This window comes from Neodiprion pinetum, chromosome 2, assembly GCF_021155775.2.
Source record: "Neodiprion pinetum isolate iyNeoPine1 chromosome 2, iyNeoPine1.2, whole genome shotgun sequence".
Lineage (NCBI taxonomy): Eukaryota > Metazoa > Arthropoda > Insecta > Hymenoptera > Diprionidae > Neodiprion > Neodiprion pinetum.
In genome coordinates, this window is record NC_060233.1 from 29,218,444 (window position 1) to 29,241,625 (window position 23,182).

Consider the following 23,182-nt stretch of genomic DNA (forward strand, 5'->3'; position numbering starts at 1 on the left):
GCTGATTGCAGACCGTTGTTGTGCACCGGCATTAAACATCCAGCTTCCGGGCAACGGCTGCAGCGTGATTAAAAGCTATGGCGGTTGAAAAATTTCAGTCACTTTTATTTCTCCTTTCTTCATGGTCTGTGCATTACGGAATTGAAATTTCGCGATATGCACTTCTCAAATTTTTTCAAACATTTCATCCAGCTTCACAAAATGAACGATGTGAAAAATCGTTGCATAATTTATTGTACCTACAGGCCGTTTTTCCCCGGTGTCTGCGCATGAAATTCATTCCTGGTATAAAAAAAAACAAACACCTACTTCATGCGAGTAAACGAAGACTGAATCGTATCATACGTGATAATGGAGCTGGCTGAGGCATAGATGGAGGTAAAAAATTGCGCTCTAAATGTCAACGTACGACCGACTTGTGGGACAGCAACAAACCCGATGTGTTTACTTTCACTAAATGTATTTATCGAGGTAAATAGAATTGTGTTATGGTGTATAAATGTGGCCAGTTCTCCCACGCTGGTTTAAATTTCACGCACGAGCATTCCTCCTATGCCGAAATAGCGTTAATTGCCGTGTCTGTTTGTTAATTCAGAATGCAGCTCGAAGTTTTGGAAAAAAAAAGGATGATGCTTAAAAAATTTTTATTCTATAATCGTACCTGCACTCGTCTGAGGGAGTGAAAAATTATTAAACAACACGGATTGTTGATTTGAATCCTTGTTAACACAATTTATGTACACGACGACCCACGCCTGATAAAAACGTCATAATTAATAGATTCATAATGTTCCTAATTAATGAAGCTCCGCGATGAGTTCGGCGATTAAAATCCATAACCCCAGACATAAATTTTAAAACGAATATAGCTGCGGGCTCGTAAAAAAAAAGTTTATGGGATAATTATTATTCCAAATATTATTACACGCGAATACAGCCATGAAGTATATCTTATATTTTTCCAAATGTCAACGCGACATTTTGTGCCGCGGTTCGGTCAGTATTTCAACAAAAAATTCAATCTGCGTACGGTATGGTATATATAATATATATATATCGAAGGTGACAAAATACTGTGCGATAATTAACATACAATTCTGACCCGGAGTGTATTTTTCAAAAATAACGCGAAACGTAACTAGGGAGAGGAAAAAGAGAAAGTTGCGATCTAGATAAAGGTATACCTACATTATTATTATTAGTATTTTCTTTTTTTTACGTTTTCATAAAACCATGCCGAGCGACGTAAAAATTACTTACCTTTTTATAATGAAATATATTTGTACAGCCCTATAAATTGTCCGTTCATTTATTTGCCATTTTCGTACTTTCCAGTTTCAGTATTGTTACCACTCGGCGCAACAATCGCGGTTTCCATTATCTGCAAACCAAGTCAGAGCATATTTTTGTTACGACGCACTTCCGCCTGCATTCTTGAATATTTTTTCCTCTTCCTTCCCTGAAAACGCTTTTACACGTGCCGTATTAGCATATCTTTTCTACATTCATAGGATTTTCCATTTCGAATTTTCATCTACTTTTTTCTGCAGGTATTTTACCCTTAGCTTTTATACCTGGGCGATGGGGATTTTTGTAATTACACATTATGCATAACTTTCTTTTACTTTTATTCAAATGTATTTATTTCACGGGCTTATAACGTGTAACGCTATACGTATACACACCTCTCGCCTTACCTACTCACTTTACGAACTTCTTGTACATATTTTTCTTGTTTTTTTTTGTTTTTTTTTTTTTCTTCAATGTACGCAATTTTCTTCTTTTCGGCAAGAATTTCCCTCGAAAGTAGCAAAGACGGAGAATAAGAATAAGACGAAGAGAAAAAAGAAGAGGGCAAAGAAGAGAAAGAAAAACAACATAGAATAAAATATGTAGGAATTTTCTACCAAGCATGGATGTATGCAGGAGTAATTCTTGTTACGACTATAACGTGTGCGGACATCTCAGGAATGCGTGATAAATGCTGCTGTTGCTTCTTGGCAATAACGCTGACGTATTAAATCCCGAAATACCTGTCTGTAATTCGCCATTATTTAAATAATATGAATAAGAACAGCGCACAGAGCCTGCGGCTAGTCTCATTTTCCGTGATTCCAAATTTTCTTCCAATTACATTGGTCAATAAAAGTTCACTTTTCGTATACAATGTGAAAAACTTTTAACTGATTATGTTAGGAACAAGGTTTAGTATAATCGAATTAATATTGGAATATTTTAGATACGAATAGCTTTGTTGTACTACGATTTTTTTAGTTTTGCCAAAAATATAGTTTTTATGAACAAAAATGAGGTTATATTCAATGTTACGGTACACTGGTCAACAAAGTTTTGCAGCAACGAAGGTGCTTACTAATTTTCAAATACCCGTCTACCGTTATCATAAATCGAAATTTATTTCCATTCGATCAGGTCTAGTTTTTGCGTTACAACCGCTGCGAGTAAAATTAAATGTTTGTCGTTTTGACTTACCTTTTTTGGTTCGGAGCGTTTTGTTATTTATTGTAATCAACTAACTGGTATTAATTGTAAATAAGAAAACACCCTGAATCAAAAAAGACAAGTCTAAAACGATAAACATTAAATTTTACTTGTAGTAGTTGTAACAAAAAACTAGACACGATCGAATCAAAATAAATAAAGTCTTTTAACGAGCGTAAATTATAGGTATTTAAAAATTAGTAAGCATCTTCCTTGTTACAAAATTTTGCTGACCAATGTTATTCATCACTATTTATACCGAACTTGAGGGATTCGTGGCGGAAATATTTATAACCGAAAATCTTTCAACTGTGGTATATACATGTAAAAACGTATGCTGCAGCCTGCATTCGCTGCAACGATACATACCGATGTATACATATTTCATGGGCACACTATATGCATGTTCGTATCTATCAACCTTGCCAAAAACCACTCCTGCAACGAATCGCTTCGATATAAACTTTCAACAGTTCTCACATATCTTTATTCCGCATCTGTGTGTTCATGCAGATAGCTACATGCGTTGCGATACATTGGGAAGAATGAAAATCTCGCGGTATCTTTACCACATACCCATCCAACTGCAAAGTTTCAAATTTTTTTCACCGCCAATGCGTAGCGTTTTGGAATTTTCCCAAGAAGTGAATTTTCCGAGCCACCCTGAACGACAACATTTTGCACATTCTCAGAGACGTCTCAAGACGTTCGTGTTTTATTAAATCTCGATGATTGTCAAGTGTTTTATGTTTTATGTTATAGGTATAACTTGTATAATTATAAGTATACACGCGAGGATTGTTTGATTTTTTAAACTTATTTCGTGGCGCTTTGAAAAGTTCTCGCGACAGTAAATACAGTCTCCTTTTCCTTTCATATTTCACTATCCGCTGCAAGTATTTCCGATTCGTGTGAAGTTTATTTGATTGAAGCGAATTCATTAAAAACTTACCTATATACATTTCTAATGGAATTGGATCGATCAAATATTACTTTCGATCAACCGACAGACCGACATGAATAACTAGTTAAATAATTCGAATAATTAATTCGATCTGTGAACTCCCAATGCAGTTTCAATACTTATGAAACGTTTCTTTCGCAATGAATCGAGTGAAAATTCTTTTTTGATTCGAGAACTTGAATTAGGTATGTATAACAGATGGTTGTTCATGAGAAATTGAATATTTGATTTATTAAAATTAAGTTCTACGTTTAAATCACCGGTGATTCCATCAACTTTAAACAAAACAAGGTAGAGCTCTGATGGATCGAGTAAATGGAATGACTTGTTACCTTCTCGTCACTTTTCTGCAATATTATTTCAAGCTCTCTAATATACCGATAAATATAAGTAGGTAAATCTAAAGGGGAATCAAGGAGAGTTATCGAGAGTAATTGAACGTCGACTACCTACGACGATGCATACGTATATCAAGTACGCGGATTGCCAGGGGCTGCTTAAGAACGCGAAAGCTCGTAGCGTGTAATCGCGGTTGTAATGAAAATTGCAACAAAAATTAAAAAAATAAAATAAAAAAAAAAAAGACAACAACAACAACAACGACGACAAACGAACGAACGAAAGGAGAAAATAAAACAGACATGCGGCAAACTGGAAGAAAAGAGTGGAGCGGATGAAAAAATGATCGTGCAAACGGAGAGTTTACGTATTTGTAACGACGATACAGAGGTGAGAGGGGAGAAGAGAGAGCAGAGGAGAGAAGAGGAAAATACATGACTGCGCTAAGGTGGCTGAACGCAGGAATAGAGTAGAGAACGTTATACCGGAGGTGGAGCCTGACTGCGTCGAGTCGTTGGGTCGATATCACTGTTTCTGCGAACTTGGTTGCCGTAGGTATAAAAACCCTGGGTGAACACACAGAGAAGCGTGGAGGAGGCGGCGGCTCGTTTTCTGCAGGAGTAAAAGTACGAGAAGAGCGGGCGTAACAACGAAATCTGAGGGCGAAGGGGTGGGGTTGGGGGGGAGAAGAACACGCGCGAGATTTCAGATGAATTTAATCCACCCCACCTTTTTACGCCGCGATTAACGCCCCCCCCCCCCCCCTTCCCCTCCGCCATCCCACCATCCCAGAAGTTGCAGTAAAAACAAAACGTTTGTTGAATAAAAGCCGCCCATGTGGCGATTCTCTTTACGACGATGTTTCATTTCGAACGATATTGTGTACGAATACGGGATGCATGAATGTGTGTTAAAAATTATAAAATGTTCAGGTATACTGGTGACTTAAAAATCTAAAATATGGAATATAGGAATTGTATTTTCTGGCTTCAAACATTATACTTCACGTTGAAAACCAAATGAGGAATGAAAATGATTTGAATAAAAAATATGTGTCTGCATGTTGATACGGGAGCTGGTGATGATTATTGGATATTTTCTGTAATCGTACGCGATGATTGAACATCTTTTTTCTTTGCATACAGATGAGGAAAAAACTATCCGTTTTGGCCCTCGTTCTTTGATTGCACATCTACTCGAGTGTTTAGTCTTGTTTGACGTGAAAAGTACTTCACATCACTCTTATATGTATGTATAATTTATACATGTAGATATACTGATTTTATAAAATTGTGTCACGCGTTTAAAATGATATCTGTATTATACAGTAACGCAATTACTTTGGCACCGTTAAACGCGAAATAATTTGATCGAATTCTCCATTTAATTTCATAAGATTATCCACCGCGCATACTTTCTGCATCGAAGAAACAAACGATTTGCTTGATTTTAATAAAGATATTTCTGTCCGTAATCCGATTGAATTGTTTCGTGTAATCACGAGGATCGACGTTCACAGTGAAATATTCAACTCGGTGCATTAATCGTATTTCTAGATTAATATTTTGTATAAATATGAAATGAAAATATCGAAGAATTTGCAAAACGCGTCGCATGACACGCAACTGCCGGTTGTAACGAACGTGAAATATCGAGTCTCTGCCGACCTGATAACACGATTTTCCTCCTCAATGCTCAATAAGTCACGAGCCGTGCTGAATCGACGTAAATTTCTGATCGGGCCTTTTTCAAACGTGTTTTTTATCGTATCTCCTTACTTTTTTTTGTCGTTTAAATTTTTTTCGTCGTAACTGCAAAGCGACCGGGCGTGAAAAAAGTAACCCGTCGGGCGCGATGAAAATTCATTGTATTTCCTCATCGGATCCGACGGGATTCTAGAAGCGTTAATTGATCGTAAGTGCTTTTACTGAGGTTGTAATTGAAAGAGCGTCAAGCCGAATTTTCATTCGAGGAGGAGTTTCGAGTTTGCCTCTAATCTTATTGTTAAAGACGGAGAGTATGCCGTCCTTTGTTTCCCCTTTGACCTCCCTCGTCATTTTAAATACCCCGCCTCACCTGCCACTCCGCATTTTGCCAGGCCTCATTACTCTCGTTATACGCTCCTTCCCTCGCCTCCTTCCTATTTCTCGCCTCGTACCTCTTCTATACCCGCCTGTCGCAATATCTGACAGCGTCTAGCTCGAGAGCCGCCAGTTATTTATACAACTATATTACAACTTTGTCCCAATTTCACAGAGAGAACCCCCCCCCCCCCATTCCTTTATACTCCCCCGATTCCGCTACGTGTACGGGGATGATCAATGTTAACCCCCTTCCCCCCGTATTCACACTCCGATGAAAATAAAACTGGATTTTTATTCATCCCTCTCAGCGTGTCAACCCTTTGAGTCGTAGTGATAGGTATCCTCACCACATATTTTATATCCATTTTTTGCATGCTTAGAGAAGTTTGAAAACATATTTCTTTGCCATTTTACGCTAGTTCTGACGGTACGATAATAGCTTTTCTATACTTGAGGGTAATTACTGTGATACAGTGTAAGTTATTGTTGTTGGAAACAAATTGATTGACAAGAATCGTGAAAATTGTAGGAACAATTCATTTCCGAAAAAGTTACCCCTCTACGCATACCTATACATTAAGTTGTTAGGGTGTTAAAAAACAAATTTTTTTTTCGTGTTATTTAAATGACAAATTTCAAATGGCCAGCGACACCTTTTAAAATTGAGCCATAAATTTTTCCAAACGGGAGAATTTTTTTCTCGGTAAATAGGTCCTTTTAAGACCGTAGATTCGATAGGTTAGTTTTTTTGGCTCATCCTGCTGCACACGTTTTACATAAGTTATGTTTTTCGAGTCGCTGATTACGAATTTAAATTCGGATTAAAAAATTTCAAGATGGCGGATCGAATATAAAGGACGAAACTTTCAACTTTGATCGAAATAACTCTGTCCAGGGATTTTGAGGTCGCCGATTACGAATCCGAAATCATATTTTGACAATTCAGTACGGCGAATTCAATGAGCGACCTCGAAAACCCCTGCCTACAGTTTTTTGAACGGATTCGATCAAATTTGAAATTTTCGTCCGCCATTTTGGATCCACCATATGGAATTTATGAAATCTGATTACGGATTTGTAATCAGTGAACCAAAAAAGCATAGAATATCATCTTGTGATTAAAATTTACTCAGCACAATAAAATATAATAATGTGTGGCTCAAGGGGTTAAGGGGTGGTTATTACGAGCAGGGAAAGCCTGGAAAAGTTAAAGAATTTCGCAAATAAGACCGGAATCTTGTATCCTTGGAAGGAAGTTTGCTTGCTTTTATAGCCTGGCACAAATGGATCAGCTGCAAGTTTTATGTTAATTTGAATAGAATGTACATATTATACGTATATTTAACACCGAAACTTCTTCTCGGTGCTTGTATATTGAGAATTATATTCCGTCGATAATAAATATATAACATAACGTTTTGGACGGTGTTAAAATTACTGTCATGTAAAAAAAATCATTTGTTATATTCAGGGGTGTATCATTTTGAAGGTTACGTCTACCATCTGAAAAAGTGACAAAATTTCAGATTTCGAAAAATATCTCACCCCCGAATCGCATTGTCTTCTTTTCTGTCAAAAATGCAATTTTACCCTTGTTCTAATTCTCATGCAGCTATTCATTCGAGCGGTTAAAAAATTTCCCACACCGCTGTGCAGCTTGCAAGTTCGTATCAAAGGTATCAACGTTTAAATACGTATCTGGAGTAAAAGTTGAAAAACTAACAAGGAAAACCTCACGTTTTTCGTTCAATCGTTGGAGACTTTTAATTTCTACAAGCTTCCTACGAATCGCGTCTTACAAACTACATGATTCAAACGAGTTTAACCTACTCCTCGAATCGGATCACGGTCATGCAAATGGACATCATCGATGGTGCAACGGTAGCGTTGTGCAGAGACTGATCATGCAAATAGGAAGTAGCTAATTGCGAGTGGATTGAATTCGAGTGGGCGTTCTGCTGGATCGATAAAAACTCCAATTGGCACGTAGAATATCGCGGATCGGATGAAAGTTGGCGAAAGGCGAATTACCGCTGCCTCTTTCAACCCCCCGCGACTTCAGGCCTCCGGCAACCGCAAGTTTGCGGACTTGGCGGTTAATTTCGCTACTCCGGTATCCGCGGTCGCCGGCTCTCCTACAGACTTCTTAATTCCCGCAATAATACTCAGCTTGTACAGCATTACACAGTCTTTGCCCGCATTCGCGTGGACTGCGGTTTATTTTCAACATGTATCTACGCAGAGGTACGTATGTATGTGTCTTACATGCGATACGCAATACGCAGGAAAGAGATGAAAAATCGTCAACTACGTCCGAATAAAATCTCACTTTCTCTCGCGTCGCAGTCAGCCAGTTTCTTAAACTCTTATAATTCGATAGAAGTAATCGATACTCGAACTGTAGGTCGTTGAAGTACCTCGCATGATTTTTGTCGTTTACGTTTCGACCCGAGTTACGCTGTCAGGGACAGAATGAAGTTGGAACTAAAATCCAATTTTGGATATATATGGATACAGCACGAACAATTTTTTTTATTTTTTCTCTCACGATGATCTTCTTTCAGTAGTACTTCAGCGGCCTACGGTTCCAACATCAATTACATACTCCACTGATACCAGCGAGGTCAAGATTTCAATTTTCTTATAAATCGTATTCCTGTTTCTTGCCATTTCCATTCAAATTTCACTCTCTGTTTCAAACAGAAGTGAAAAACAAACGGGTGAGATTGAAATTGCCAAGTGCGAGAAGGGAGGCTTGTCTATACGTCTTAAGGTACGCAATCCTTCCTCTCTCAGTCAAGCTGTTTACCTACTCTCGACGCGAAATTATTATGATTTTAGTCGTCAATTTGGCTCTCTCGTTACTTGCCTAGTGCGCTCGAATCCTGATACATATATGTATGTGCGGTGTTATATACCTGCGTACGCTATATCTCTCTCTCTATCTCTCAAACAAGCCGCGCTGCCTCTCCTCGGCTCATCCAGATACGGAACCGCGAATTATTATCAGCATGTGTACAACAAATATACACTACCGGTTTAATGCTCGAAACCCCTCGTGAATTTCTGTTTCATACATTCGAGTTGCAGACGAATCCCAGAATTAACCCGTTGTGTAAGATATGATAACGTGTAACGTACGATCATCTCATTTTTTGTTTCTAAAGCTATTGTACCTGTGATATGATTAATAATACAAGCCGCATAAGTGTGATATCATTTCTTTCCTCTGTTCGTCAAATGCGATAATTTTTCCTCTTCCGTTTCCGTCTCACGGTATTCACCGGTGGAGGAAAGCTTGAGAGGGAATTGACGCGAACTCGGAACACCTCTTGAACACGAGCTTTCAATCAGTCGGTCCTCGGAATTGCGAGACTGTGGCACGAAGATATAATAAGCATCTGCAATTGCAGGCATACACGTATATGGGGCATTCCATGACATCTCGATCAAGATTTTACGTCGATCTGTCAGATTAGCTTTATAGTTTTTTTTTTTTTTTTTTTTTTGTATGAAAGTAGGTACGTGACGAAAAACGCAATCGCAATTTTTTTCAAAATTTTCCCACCTAATTTATACGAAGCACGATTTGAAAAGTTTCAAATGAACCCACTTTCTAAAATCTGAACAAATTCCGAAAAATCTTATAAAATATATCGAAATTTTTTACACCCATTAGAAGATGGAGGTTTCATAATTACGAAAGATGACTAAGAAAAATGAAAAAATAAAGAAATTATTATTAGTTAGTTGTATTTTTGACATAAGAATGAACATCGAAGCTCATTATTATACGTACCGATAAATATTCATTCGGCGAGATATTACAGTGAGCTTTTATGTTCATTCTTATGTCAAAAATGCATATATGTAGTTATTTTTTAAAGTTATGAAATTTCCATCTTCTAATAGGTGTCAACATTTTTTTAAATATTTTGTAGGAATTTTCTGAATTTTTTCAGATTGTAAAAAGTGTTTTTTTTTTTCCAGTTTTTAAATCATACTTGAGATACGCTGGTAAGCAGAATCAGATTTAAAAAAAATTGCGTTTGCTTTTTTCGTCACGTACTATCATACAAAAAATTATAAAGCCAATCTGACACATTGACGTGAATTCTTGATCGAGGTGTCATGGAATGCCCCATATATATATGCGTGTGTGCCTAGGTATAATATTATATACGCAGAGTGAAACCTCGTGCATGAAACGAGTGACGACGCATCGAACCTACGAGGAGAGGTGGCCTCTTCAAATCGTCTCGATTTTCTTCATTATATTTTCATCATAATACGAGAGTCATACAAAATCGCGCAGAATTGCAGAACTAGGATCAACGAAAATCATTCAAACCAGACGGCTCGAAGCACGGACGACATTCCGCGCACGTCAGTGAACGCGCCTGAATTGCCAAAAAAAAAACAAAAAAAAAAAGTCAGTGTCCGAAACAGCGCCGAATTTGCGAGAGGGTGAAACCCTCCCTTCTTGGGTTTCTGACGCTGCGCGATGCTCGAGGGGCTTCGTTAATCGATTACCTGTAGTTAGTAACACCAGGTTCGTTAACCCTTTAAAAACTCGGACCTCCCTCGGTGTCTGCAACGCCCCATCTCCATGGGCTTAACCGTAGTTTCGCGTCTCTTTAATCCCATTTCCACACACTGCCGAGTCCCGCAACTCGACAATTCATTCCGCATAACCCGGGGCAGGAGGTTAAAATTGAAAAAAAAAGCTGGGTCAATGGATGCGGGAGGATATAATTCGGATCACGGTGATATATTCGGAGGAAAAAGGGTCGTGATACTCGGTGAGAAATATCGTGTGAGTGAATTGGCGAAAAAAAAAGTCACACGACAAGTAGAATTAACGCTTTTACTTCCCTTTTCGAGGAGGAGATTCATCTTGTAGTTAAGTTAAGGTCACGCGGTAGTCCTACCTTTATCGACCGAGCAAACTCACCCCTTTTTCACTCTATATTACGACGATGCGTCGCTCCATCGTACAGGAATTCAGTGCGGTTTTTGACACGTGTTACTATTCCCAAATTTCACGCATTTCAGGGACCAAAAAGTGCAATGTTGAGATACTTTGCGTAATTCCGGAAAGAATTAGGCGTCAAATGAGCGATCGTGAGACTCTGTTCGTACAATATGTGAGGCTGCTAAACAAGAACCAGGTATTACAAAATTGGAACTCTTCCGGTTCATTTGTTTATTCAATTTAGGAAGAAAATAGGGTGAGTTTGCTCGGTCGGTAAGGGTAGGACTGCTACATCGCCTTAAAGCTTATCTTCTCCTTCTTTTTACCAGCGATATCACATCAGGTCTGATCGCGTGTCGCCCGTCTTTGTTCTATGATTGTGATTTCGAACGTTTGCCGCATTTACTCGACGACAGCTGCATCACCCCGTATTCTATGTGTGTAACAATTTAACGTCCCTCTACACGCTTACACGCAACGTACGAGTATAATATAATATGTGGTGAGGCACAATCGGCTGCTCCGGATTCTTCCTGACCTTGTCAGTGAACCTGATCGATCGTGTAGATGAGAATTCTAAACGACTCGACCCCCCTCTGACCCGAAGTAATTTACCAACAGTAAGACCATTCATCTCTCCACATCCCAAACTGTTATATCGCTGATAATGACTCGATTCTACGCGTCGAGCACACAGCTCGGGACTTTGTTTATTCAATTCACATCGACGTGTCACGATTTTATTATTGAATTCGGTCGTAAAAATAACGTGCGATCCTCGACTAAATTTTCATATCCCCCTTTTAGTGAAAATTTTCACTTTGCAAATATGTTTCAGGGATAATCTTATACAAATCCAAAAAGTGATATTAATTTTCGATTTCTCAGTTCTCAACTTTTACAGAACGAAGCACACGAAGGATGAACATACCAATTCGATTCGTTTGTTTCGACTTGCCGTGTCACTTCAATTTCAAACATACCGTTCGCGTGCAGCTCGCTTTCATACTTCGCCATGCGATCTTCGTAATTCTTAATAATAAATGTACTAGATCGTGGATGAAACGAGAATCGATCGAAAAATCTGACCGATGCGATAACGGTAAAAACAATGATCTCGTATTTTTCACCGTCGAGGGAATAAATTCAAACCGGATACCCTCTACACCCCGACGTCTGCAACGTGTAACATTCACACGTACATACATACATGCATACATGCATTTCGTTGTGTGCAACGGAGGTATATATAAATTACACATAAATATCCGTGACGTAGCCTTGCCTAGGTTCTCCATATGCATTACACATACGTATATGTAGAACTCGCGTTACACGCAAACGCGCCTTGTACACATCTCTACGTGTTACACGCGCATATCGTATATTGATTTCTTTTATTCCCTTGTATTCGCTCTGCTCCATATGGCTCGTCAAACGCGCGGATCATACGCATCACGCGTACATCCGTATAATATGCGAGGAACAGAACTGTGCTTCGTGAAGTTACGATCGGCGTCAGGGGGTTGCAGTAACGGGTGCAATTGGCGCGCTTTACAAATTAATTCATCATCCGAACCTACGTGGATTTCTTTTGTTTCAGGGTCCGCATTGTAGTTTATGTAATCCACCCGTGTACATACGGTCGCGTTGCGTGTATAATACGCCGTGGGTATTTAGTATCGGTGTGTAAACGCGGAGGCTCGAGTTTTCCTACCGATTGTTTTTATTGTTAATCGCGAAGCTTATTGTTATTAGGAGTTTCCGTAAAGCCAAGCGAGGCCTCGCCGTATAATATCGAGCCATTAATGAACGAGGCCTACCGAGCACCTGGTGCATGCCGTGCCGCCTGTACACCTAACTATTATTATTTCGAAAACACCCTTTACGGGAAATAATCGAACCTGTATACGTAACCGAGCCAGCGTGGCCGACATTCGATTCTTCGTGACTTGAATCCCCTGCCGACCGACGACATATGCCGTACATCGTCCGTAAGGTATTCGTTACACCCTTGCTGCCTTTGTAATCTAAATTGGTCAAGGATTATTTGAATCACAAAGTTGAATCCCTTTATTTCGGATAAAACTGCGTTGCGAAATGTTTTCAAAAACTTCGATAGGTACAGGCGATGTGAGAAAATTGATTTTTTATTTATTTTCTTTTATGTACGAATATTTATTTAAACACAACGATGTAGAATGTAAATTCGCTTGTCTATACGAGTGCTGAAAACGTTGAGCGGTGAGTTTCGCAAAAAAAAAAAAAAGAAATCGGGTACAATATATATAGTAAGAATTGAAGAAACGTCTGAATTGACGATTTTGTCTTTTCCATTTTCTAGGGTAGGACGGGGATTAATTTTTGCGTTACATACCGCACGTATCGCTCACCTTTATTGGCATTTCAGTCGGCAATGCGGCAATGGCGTGGGTATTATATACGGATATAGGCCGCAGGTTGGCATACGCTGCAATTTATCGGCTTTTCCGCAAAACGTGCGTTATTGTAGAATCCCTGCCGGCGGGGGATGCAGGACGATGGAGTCAGCGAGGGAGCGAAGCCACGGCAGACTGCTTGAACTCACTCGAGTTCGTTTTTCATTTCGAACGCACGCGCCTGCAACCCCGGGAGTTTCAATGGACGACAAATGCGCGGTGAGCAACGATCTGTCTCGAGTTCCATGCCCGCTGTATCCCCGGCTAGGTAGGTAGCTGCATTAATCAGAACCCTGTTAAGGGATTCCTGCCCCTTTTACACAGTTACCTAGGCTTATATCTGTACCTCTGCCTGCATTCAGGCTGCGCTCTTTTAATTTCTAAATACACATTCATCGTCTCACAATTTGTGTACGAGTGGAAATTTTTCATTCAATCCATATCCAATCTATCATTATGCTTCCGGAATAAACGAAATACTCCCATACATCGATTTACGGCCTGGATACGTTCCGGAAAAGTTGGCCGCAAAAGCGAAAAGCCGTGTAACGAATCAATCATTTTTACACAAACGCATAGATATTCGATTGGATCTGTACCGATTATTTATAATATCGTATAATATAGTTTTTAGTCATTCGTATGGGATTGTATTCGTTTAATTTCCTATTTAAGTCTGTATAAGTATAATGATTTTTTTTTTTTTTTATTGCCGTATAGGGAAACATTGTCGTCCGTAAATCGAAAAATTGACATATTTAAAAATAGGCGTTGTTTCGAAATGCCGTATAAAAAACGGCCGGTACAGAGAGGTATATACACGGATGTACAAAAAAATCAACCGATCATCGTATTTCGATCAGGCTGCAGATTCGATATTCCACGTGATGGATATGAAAAATTCTAGTTTATTAATAAGGCGCGCGATATTTCTCTATCGCTAATTTAACGTTGTGCATCATCGATCGTACCTCATGCAAAGAATATATATATATATATATCCTATAAAAAGTTATACATGCATACGTATACTTTACACATACCGCAGGTACCTAATGAAAGATTTAAATCGTCGTAAAGCAACAGTTCATACACACGTCGGCTTTTCCAAGTGGTTTAGTACACACACACACATACTTGTACTCGTGTAACGTGCAGAGTCACCCTCTTACCTTGGAGAATCGCACGGCAGCTAAAATCACCCTTAAACTTGATGTCTATGCACACATACGTACACGCACCCACACAAGAGACAGTGTCCGTCTGGCGTTGCTCTCTCTCTCTCTCCCTCTCTCTCTCTCAATCTCAATCTCTCCCTTTGTCCCTCTCCCGTCCTCATCCCCCCTTTATCTCTCTCTCTCTTAATCCACGCGAGGAGGCGAGTCTGTCTGCAACGCTCGAGAGAAGCGTTGAAAATATCGACGTTTTTAAAAGTAAAGCTAACGCACCCGCGGGCTGCGTGACTTAGATCTTGTAGAAGGGCGTTGGGCTCTCTCCGGCATCAATGGTTCTGCACTGTTATACTTTGTACCTAGGTATTAACGAGTCGGAAGTTGTACCGCACCTAACCGCATCGTACCTGTGCCTGGACCGCCTCCTCACATTTTAACTCGACTTCATTGCCGTCGTCGTCACGTATAAAGTGATATAGCCGACATATATATGTATGTGTGCGGAACATTACGTGCAGATACACATGCACATGGCACACTCAGGCACAAGAGGCTATCGAGTGGATAATTATAAGCAAGCGCACCGACTAACCTTCCAGGAGTCTAACTAGAGTCACGTTACTCTTAATCCTATTGCACAATACTTATGATATCATTCTGAATCATTGCAGTGGCTCGTCGTGGTTTGAAATTATTGTAAGATTGGTAGGTATATATGTCACTTTGTCGGACAAATCGATCCGACGGCTGACGGACGCACCGCTGACCATACCATTCGTGTAATTTTCTAACGTCACAGCTCGCAGCATTTTATAGGATACGTGATCACATTATGCACACAGGTATTTATACGGGGTGTGTGTTATCTAATGGTGTGCCGCATGCCGCGTTCGGGAGACACCGACACGAATCACGTCACGCGTGATGCATTTGAATTTTATAAACACGTACATCGGAGGTCAAAATGCGTTATGATTATATACACTGAAAGTATACAGACATGGGTTTGTATGGTTCGATATACCCCGTTATTACACATAACACGGATCACTAAAAAAAAAAAAAAACAAAAAATGACTCGCGCTTATATTTAGATGAATAAATTTTCATTCTATGTATCGTATAATAACCAAAATCTTCATTTGAGATCTATAAAGTTTATTTTTCTCTTTTTTTACCGTGATAAATAAATATCGAAGTTTTCGATTGATATAGTATAAGCAGCAGGTAGCAGCACGTTGAAATAATAATCAAACTTAATCTAATAAAGTTATTTTTTCTATTACCAGTTACGTGGAAGAAATCAAAATTTGACATCTACATACCAGATTCAAAATTCTCGTCGACCGGTGTAATGATCTGGTAAATGTAGTCAAATCGCATAAATTTATTTCAACCATCGCGCATCCATAATCTCAAATTTACAAACTCAACCATACATCAATCAAAAACGATCTCTTAATTCACATAGTACAACACATTCTTAAACCGAATCATAACCGCACGCGCAATACAAAACAGTATAGGTGTGTACAATACACACGAAACTCAAAAGGCGTTTTCATCCGCTTTTCACCCACAGTTCCCGGGAAGACGATAAAGATCATTTGAAAAAAAAAATTGATCTCCCCTGTAAGCTAAACGAATTTCGTTTATTACAACTGCACAATCTCACGTTTTATCAAAATCGATTGCAATACACATACACGTATATCACGTTTTATATCTGTGAAACGAAACTGTCTTGCGATCGTGTGAAAATATAAATTCTCCATATGAATAATGAATTATTATCACCCATGGCGTGGCAGGTAAACACCGATATCCGTGGCGTTGAACGCGTCTCCGGAATTGAGAGTCACATCGAAAAGTCGCGTGGCGCACGGTTGAGAACCGCTGCTCGATCCCCCGCCCTCGTATCCCCCCCCCTGCGGCCAGTGATCCCCCCCCCCCTCCCCCACCTCGAAACGACTCTCGTGCGCTGGCCTGGCGGTTGGCTGGCAGCGACAGTCGGCGAGGAACGCTCGCGGTGTTCGTTTCGTGAATCTCTTGTGGTTTGGCCAGATTTGAACGTTGACATTCGTACGTCGCGTCGACAGTCGCCGCGTCGCTCTTTTTCGCCCGTCGCACGTAGCGTGGGCCTGTATTTCTTCTTCTTTTATTTCCCGTCTCTCACTCTCTCTTTTTCTCTCTGTACTTTCAACCTTTCCTTCCCTTTTATTCACTCCCCCTCCACCCCGCCCGGGGCTTTTATCCGACGGAGGTGTGCTTCTGTCGTTCCTCCTCACAGCTTTTCTGCCACCGGCCGTCGGCAAGTTCGCGTCGGTTTACGTTTTACTCGATTCGCGGACGCGAATCTTGTGTCGTTGCTGCCGATTGTCGACATCGAGTGAATTCGGGTGCAATCTCAACGGTCCGCACTCGTACGCATCGACGATTGTTGTCAGAAAGTGCGTGGCGGATACGCGTCGGTGGTTTTTTTTTCTTTTAACTGTTATTCGTGAAAAAAAAATTCAATTTGTTGTAAACGTTTCTCGTTGTTATCGCTATCCTTGACGATGCTAATAACGCGCGCGGTGTTCGGATTCAGTGTTTTGTTTTGACATGTGTAAACAGCAGCGTCGCCATATTGGATTACTAACGCATCGTCCGGACAACGACGACGACGACGACGACGACGAGCACGAAAACGATTCTTTTTCAAAGCAGCGAAGCGTTATTCGACGAGGAGGGATTCGTCTGTCAGGTAAGAGGACTCGGTTCCTTTTTTTTTTCATTCTTCTCTTCTCTCGTTCCTTTTTCTTTTCCGCTCGGTAAGCAACTGCGCACGATTTTTAAGAATCGCGCCCACGCGAAGTTAGCCGAGTGTTTTCGCTCCTGTAAACTTGAGGTTTTACGTGTTCCGTATTGTACACGTCTTGTTCTCGTTTGTTGATACATACGTCTTGCAGCTGCGTATAGTTTCGTGCGTACTCGAGGCCCGACCTACGCCTCTCGCCTGCCCGCGCAACAAGACGAAACGAAAAACAAAACACGGTGTATTTTTTTGCGCCGATTCTCATTTGTTTCGAACGGAACCTTACAACTACCTGGATACTAAGGTTAAGACAGTTAGCTACGTTCACGTAACGTAACGCAACGTAACTTACCAAACAAATCACGCTCATTTATTGCGTACTAAAACAAACTTGAAACTTCCAAAGGTTTTAGAATATCGGTAGATGTTGCTTTTTATTTGTCGGCACCGCTTGACGAATCTCAAGTCAGGCAGTGATCGTAAAGTTGCTAAACTTACTTCAACTTAATCCTGACACCGAGTATAGACTCTTGAGTTTTTTCGACTTTAAAGAGAATCATTCATTATTTTATTCACGAAAAAAAAAAAAAAACGGTGTAACTTCAAAATGACGCAGATTTTTTTCTCATTATAAAACTGACTCTTATCTCGGAATTCAGTTCCCGACAAATTCACATAATTTGTTTGATGTTTTTTTTAAATATTGGCGTCAGATTTCGACTCGTTAATCGAAAGAGAGACGAGATAATGTTGTTACGTTTGCCGAAATTGTTCTTCACCACAATTAGTTACAACCACGATAGCGTAGTTCTTTGCTCTTTCTTCGACGAAAATAAAATAACTTATCAAACAACGTACGTAACATTACAATCTTTCCTTCTCTTCCGCATTATTTTCATCAATCTCAACACGTCACAATTATTCACACTAGTTGTTTCGTTTTCTAAATTCAGCCAGAAGATCCTCCTGCGACTTCACCAGACACTATTCGTTCATTTTTCTCCTCTTCACCTGCAGCGGTAGTAAGAATTGAGCATTGAGCGGACGTTGATGACTAATTTAATTGTTCAATTAGTCACGACGCGTTTATAAATGCATATGTGTACAGCGTACACGAATTATATTACATGTTTATTTAACTTCCGTATAAGCGTACAACACATGCAATGTCCGTGGTTACCATTTATCTTATTGTTAGAAAAATAATACCGTCGTCGTATCGATCTTAGACTGTTTTTTTTTTGTTCCTTTCTACAAGTGATACGAATGACAGAGAAACGAAAGGATGAATAAATCAGTTCGTTTTTGAGACAGCTCTCTGAGTCGCTGGGCCACGCTTACTACTCTTCCTTATACTATTATAGACGCGTTAGCCGCGTTTTGTAATGACCCCGATTCGCGCCAAACCCAAACCAACATTGTACCAGCCGTCACACTATAAATACAAGTATATACGCATAGGCACATGGAACAATATGTAGAATGTGGCTAATCTTTACGACTATCAGCACTGCGGTTAGACCGTTTCGTTTATTAAATGCGACCGCTTTTCTTTTACGAAAATTGGAGAGACAAACGATTGCATGTTATATGAAAAAAATATGAAAGAATAAAAAAAAAAACAACGCAGTTAACCTTAGCTGCTAACACAGGGTCCAGTTGACCCCAGAACCGACTTTCACGTACGATTTTTAAGTCAGGCGTGCTTGAATCAGGGTTGTTTCTCCAAGCAAAATGAAGGCCTCAAAAACCCCATGTGCGCATTGCGTATTATTTAACTTTTTTTGCTTCAAGAATTTCTCCGACATCCTCCATCGTTTTTCTCCAAAACTAAGATTGGAGTCTATTTCGAAATTGTTAAATTTTTACTCGGAATTTTGTTGAAGTCGTAACTGCTGCATAACGTGATGTTGTGTACGGTAATAACGTTCCAAAGTTGGCTGGATTTTGTGTAATCCCGTCTAAGTAACGTGGAAGTTTCTATAGTGTAAGGACAAAAATCATATTTTTTATATATGTAAATATATATGTAAATATATATGTGTGTTTATGTATGTATACGTGTGTGTAGAACAATCGTCCTCTACGTTGTCGATAATTCAAGTGTCGTGCGAACGCAGAGATTGAAGTTGGAATCCTTGAATTTCGCAATGCTGAGCATGCGATAAACTGTACACGACATGTTGTATTCGTGTCTTTTCGGAGTGGCGAGACACATTTATAACCCACCTACTTTGAGTACAGATACGATGCGATTCTAAAGTGAGTGAAAAAAAAATTTAAGAAGGAGAGAGAAAAAGCGTGGTGTCGTCGTCGTCGACGCCGAGACGGATCTGTTAAATTTGATTATGTACGTGCATCAGCGTTGCGTGCGTGACGAGACGAGACGAGATGAGACGGATGGGAGAGGAGAGCAGCGGAGAGGAGAGGAGAGGAGTGGAGTGGAGTGGAGTGGAGAGGAGAGGAGAGGAGAGGAGACTCATCCTCACATCGGAAAGCCAAGAAGCAAGCAGCCTTGCCTGCTGCGTTCATTCGCTCGCTTTGCTCGCTCTCTTCTCCTTCTTCTTCTTCTTCTTCTTCTTCTTCTTCTTCTTCTTCTCCTTCTTCTTCTTCTTCTTATTCCTCTGTCAGAGAATCTATAAGCGACGTCTCTTGTCTCTCCTTCTCCTCTCGCTGCGTATTTTCCTACCATTTCTCGTATTATTTTTAGCCGTCAACGTATGCCGCGTCATACCGTAGTCGCACAGACGTCTTTCGTCATTTTCTTGTACAGACGTAGTACCGTACACCTCTGTACGAGCCAATGAACACGTACACACATATATATACACGTATGCGTACGAAATTCTTTCGTTCCTGTAAGCGTAGAGAGATGCTGCAAATCTATAACCCAAGGTGAACAACAAGCGAATATCTGCATGTATAATCGTTAATCAATGTACAGCTACTGTCTTGCTTCTACACATTTACCGTAACGTGTCTACACATATCGCATGCACTTATCATCAAATTGCGCAGAGTAAGTTTGTAACGATTGAATGATCCGACGTCTGCTAAAATTTAATACGCATGCGCAAAAATTCTAGGCAGGGCGACCAACCGTCATTATCAATTCAGTCGAAAGTTAAGAGCGAGTTGTCAATTTTTAGAATTTTTCAGGTTATGTTCACGACGGTTGGTCGCCCTGCCAAACAACAAGTGCGCTCGAATTTTAGCGCATGCGTAATAAATTGTAGCGGACGACGGACTAGTCAACCGTCGTAACAATTCACTCTGCATACTTTATTATTATTATTTTTATATATATAACGTAGATTGACTTTTGGGTCACACTTACTTTTCTCTCCTCGTGCCGTCGACGCCGCTCGCACTCCATGCATATACATACTTATCGCTTCTTTTTTCTTTTGTTTTATTTTTTTTAGCCGCGTTACAACAACCGACTCCTTTTTCCGGTGTAACGCTTTTATTTATTTATTAACACTTATTCACGACCTTAAACCCCGTTTACATTTAGGCGCCCATAAACGCAACGACTCTTGGTGTATAAAGTATTTATGTATGTTATTTATGTATGCATGTATGCATGTATGTTAGACGGAGTGTGCGATGTTCATTCGACTGCAAACTGCTCGCGATACCCGAAAAAAAAGCTTTCGTGGGTTCGTGGGTGATAAAATCGTGAACGCGCAACCTGAAAAACCGCCCCCTGGAAGTGAGTAAAAAATTGTCACGGTTCTCCCTGTTTTTTTTTTTTTTTTTTTTCTTTTTATTTTCCATCAGTCCCAAAGTTGACGTGGATTTTTGTACGTACCTATTATATTCTTCGGGGAAACAAAACTGCTGTGATAAATGGTTTTTATACACAAACATTACTACATGTATATGTATGCATCTATCTACGTGTATTATAATCAAGTCATAGCGATATACGATGAATCAACAGCCCCAAATTGTTGGCTTCAATTATTTGTCCTGAACATCTTTGTTAAAAGATGTAAATTTTGAGACCAGGATGAAAGCGGGCAAGCTTTTGGTTTCTAAGGTACAAGTGAAACAAGTAAGTGAAAAATGAGAAACAATGTGTAAAATATAAATTTGTACGTTTTAAATTTATATTTAATTCGATATCTCTCATTTTATAATTACTTGTCTCGCCTGTAGCTTTTAAACCAAAAGCTTGACCACTTTCATCTTGGTCTCAAAACTTTCATTGTTTAACAAAGAATTCATGAGAAAAATTTAAAGCCAATTGACCAGGGCTGTTGATTCGATAATTGAAAATGCAGTGAAAATCAAATCCTTTGCCCGAAAAATCATACGAATGTCGTTCTGGCGTGAAATGCCATTTATTCGGATAGAAAAAATTGATCCCACGTGTTCCAAATCAATCAGTACCAACCGCTGTTGCCTTTTTCGTGCAAATTACGGTGTAAATTTTTTACCGTATAGTGTCGGTTTGTTATAAACACAATGATTTAAATAAGAAAAGCATGGCTACCTGCAGCCTACTTGCTTGCTCGTTACAGTAGGGAGTTTTTTTTTTTTACTTTAACGAAAAGAGGCCGAACTATCGCAAAGGTAATATACGTTTCAGGTTTACCTTATACCCAATACGTATCCTGTTTGAAGAAGAAAAGAAGATAAAAAATCGAAAGGAATAGAGAAAGAAGATGTAAAAAAGTGAGAAATGACCGAGATTTATTCTAACCCATTCCACTGTTTTCTTTTATCTGCACATAGCTACCTTGAAAAGTATTTAACATTATTATTCCGCCCGATATTATAATATTTCGTTTCGATAACGTGTTAATTTTCAAACTAACGTACGCGTTATTATTACACAACGTCGCTTTAACACGACGCGTATTGTTTAAAGAAATGTTTCCGGTTATATGTATACATGTGTCATCTTTTTCTTCCGAAGGAAAAATCGACATTTTTTATTTGATGAAAACATACAAGGTGTAGCGATGTGAAAGTAATTCACTATGTACGGGGTGAAGAACTTTGCAAAGCTTGATAAAAGGATTAAAATACATTAGCACGATATGAATTCCAAATTGATAAGACGATAAATTTTTGTAGTTTTATTAGATATATACGAATGGTGCAAAGCGGATATTGGATATTTTTATATCGTCCCGACCTCGGTGTTGAAATACGTTTCTACTATTGTGAACGCACGCTTGGTAGGTACATAAATCGTACATAATCGTGTTCTATGTAAAGTTTAAGCGATTATTACGTAATCCTGTATAAATCCGAATGAATGTATGATATATTACATGATATATATACGATAAATACATATTATATATATATATATATATATTCTTCCAAATATTGTAAATTTTCTCGCAACCGAAAGCGAGAGAAGAAACAGGGTTTTTAGAATTTAGGTCGGACTCCCTGTGTTCTGTTGGACGATCGGTCCAATTTCAACGAAATTTATTACGAAAATAAACGTTTGAAGAAATTAAACGATGTAGATATCACATCTCTTCGATGCGCGTAGTTGTAACCGCATCGCTTCGTTTCCGCTCTTCATCGTTATGTCGTAAAACGTTTCTCTCCATTTGAACCATCATCATCGTTATCGTATGAAATTTTGTTTAGTATTTATTTTCATAATTTCATGTATTCTGTACGTAAACGGAATATTTATTTTGGATTCGTTCTTTTTATGTTTCCTCCTCGCATCTAACTCTTTCCCAATTTCACACTGTTTCGAAACGTGAATACGATGTGTAAATTCGTGAATAGAATTTATACGCGCAGCAATTACAGATGAATGAAAATTATTAAATCACACATCGTCTTCTATTCTCTCTCTGTTTCATTTAATATACTTCCTTGTATTTTCTCTCTCTCTCTCTCTGTCTTCTTATATTAATTTAAACGAATATAATTA

At 39.3% G+C, this 23,182-nt stretch overlaps 1 protein-coding gene across 10 annotated transcripts in view; it reads left to right on the forward strand.

The window, feature by feature from the left end:
* LOC124211531 (uncharacterized protein DDB_G0287625) overlaps positions 1–23,182 on the forward strand; it is a 183,185-nt gene that overhangs the window by 55,118 nt on the left and 104,885 nt on the right. Inside the window, exons 1-2 of one of the 10 annotated variants that reach the window (XM_046610674.2) lie at positions 15,445–15,475; positions 17,088–17,217. The exons of 8 other annotated variants lie outside the window; for them this stretch is intronic. In XM_046610674.2, coding sequence (XP_046466630.2) covers positions 15,472–15,475; positions 17,088–17,217 — 134 coding nt within the window. In that variant the 5' untranslated portion in view covers positions 15,445–15,471. Of the gene's footprint in view, positions 1–15,444; positions 15,476–17,087; positions 17,218–23,182 lie in introns of those variants that run through there. One more of the 10 variants, XM_069133266.1, reaches the window with a different exon arrangement.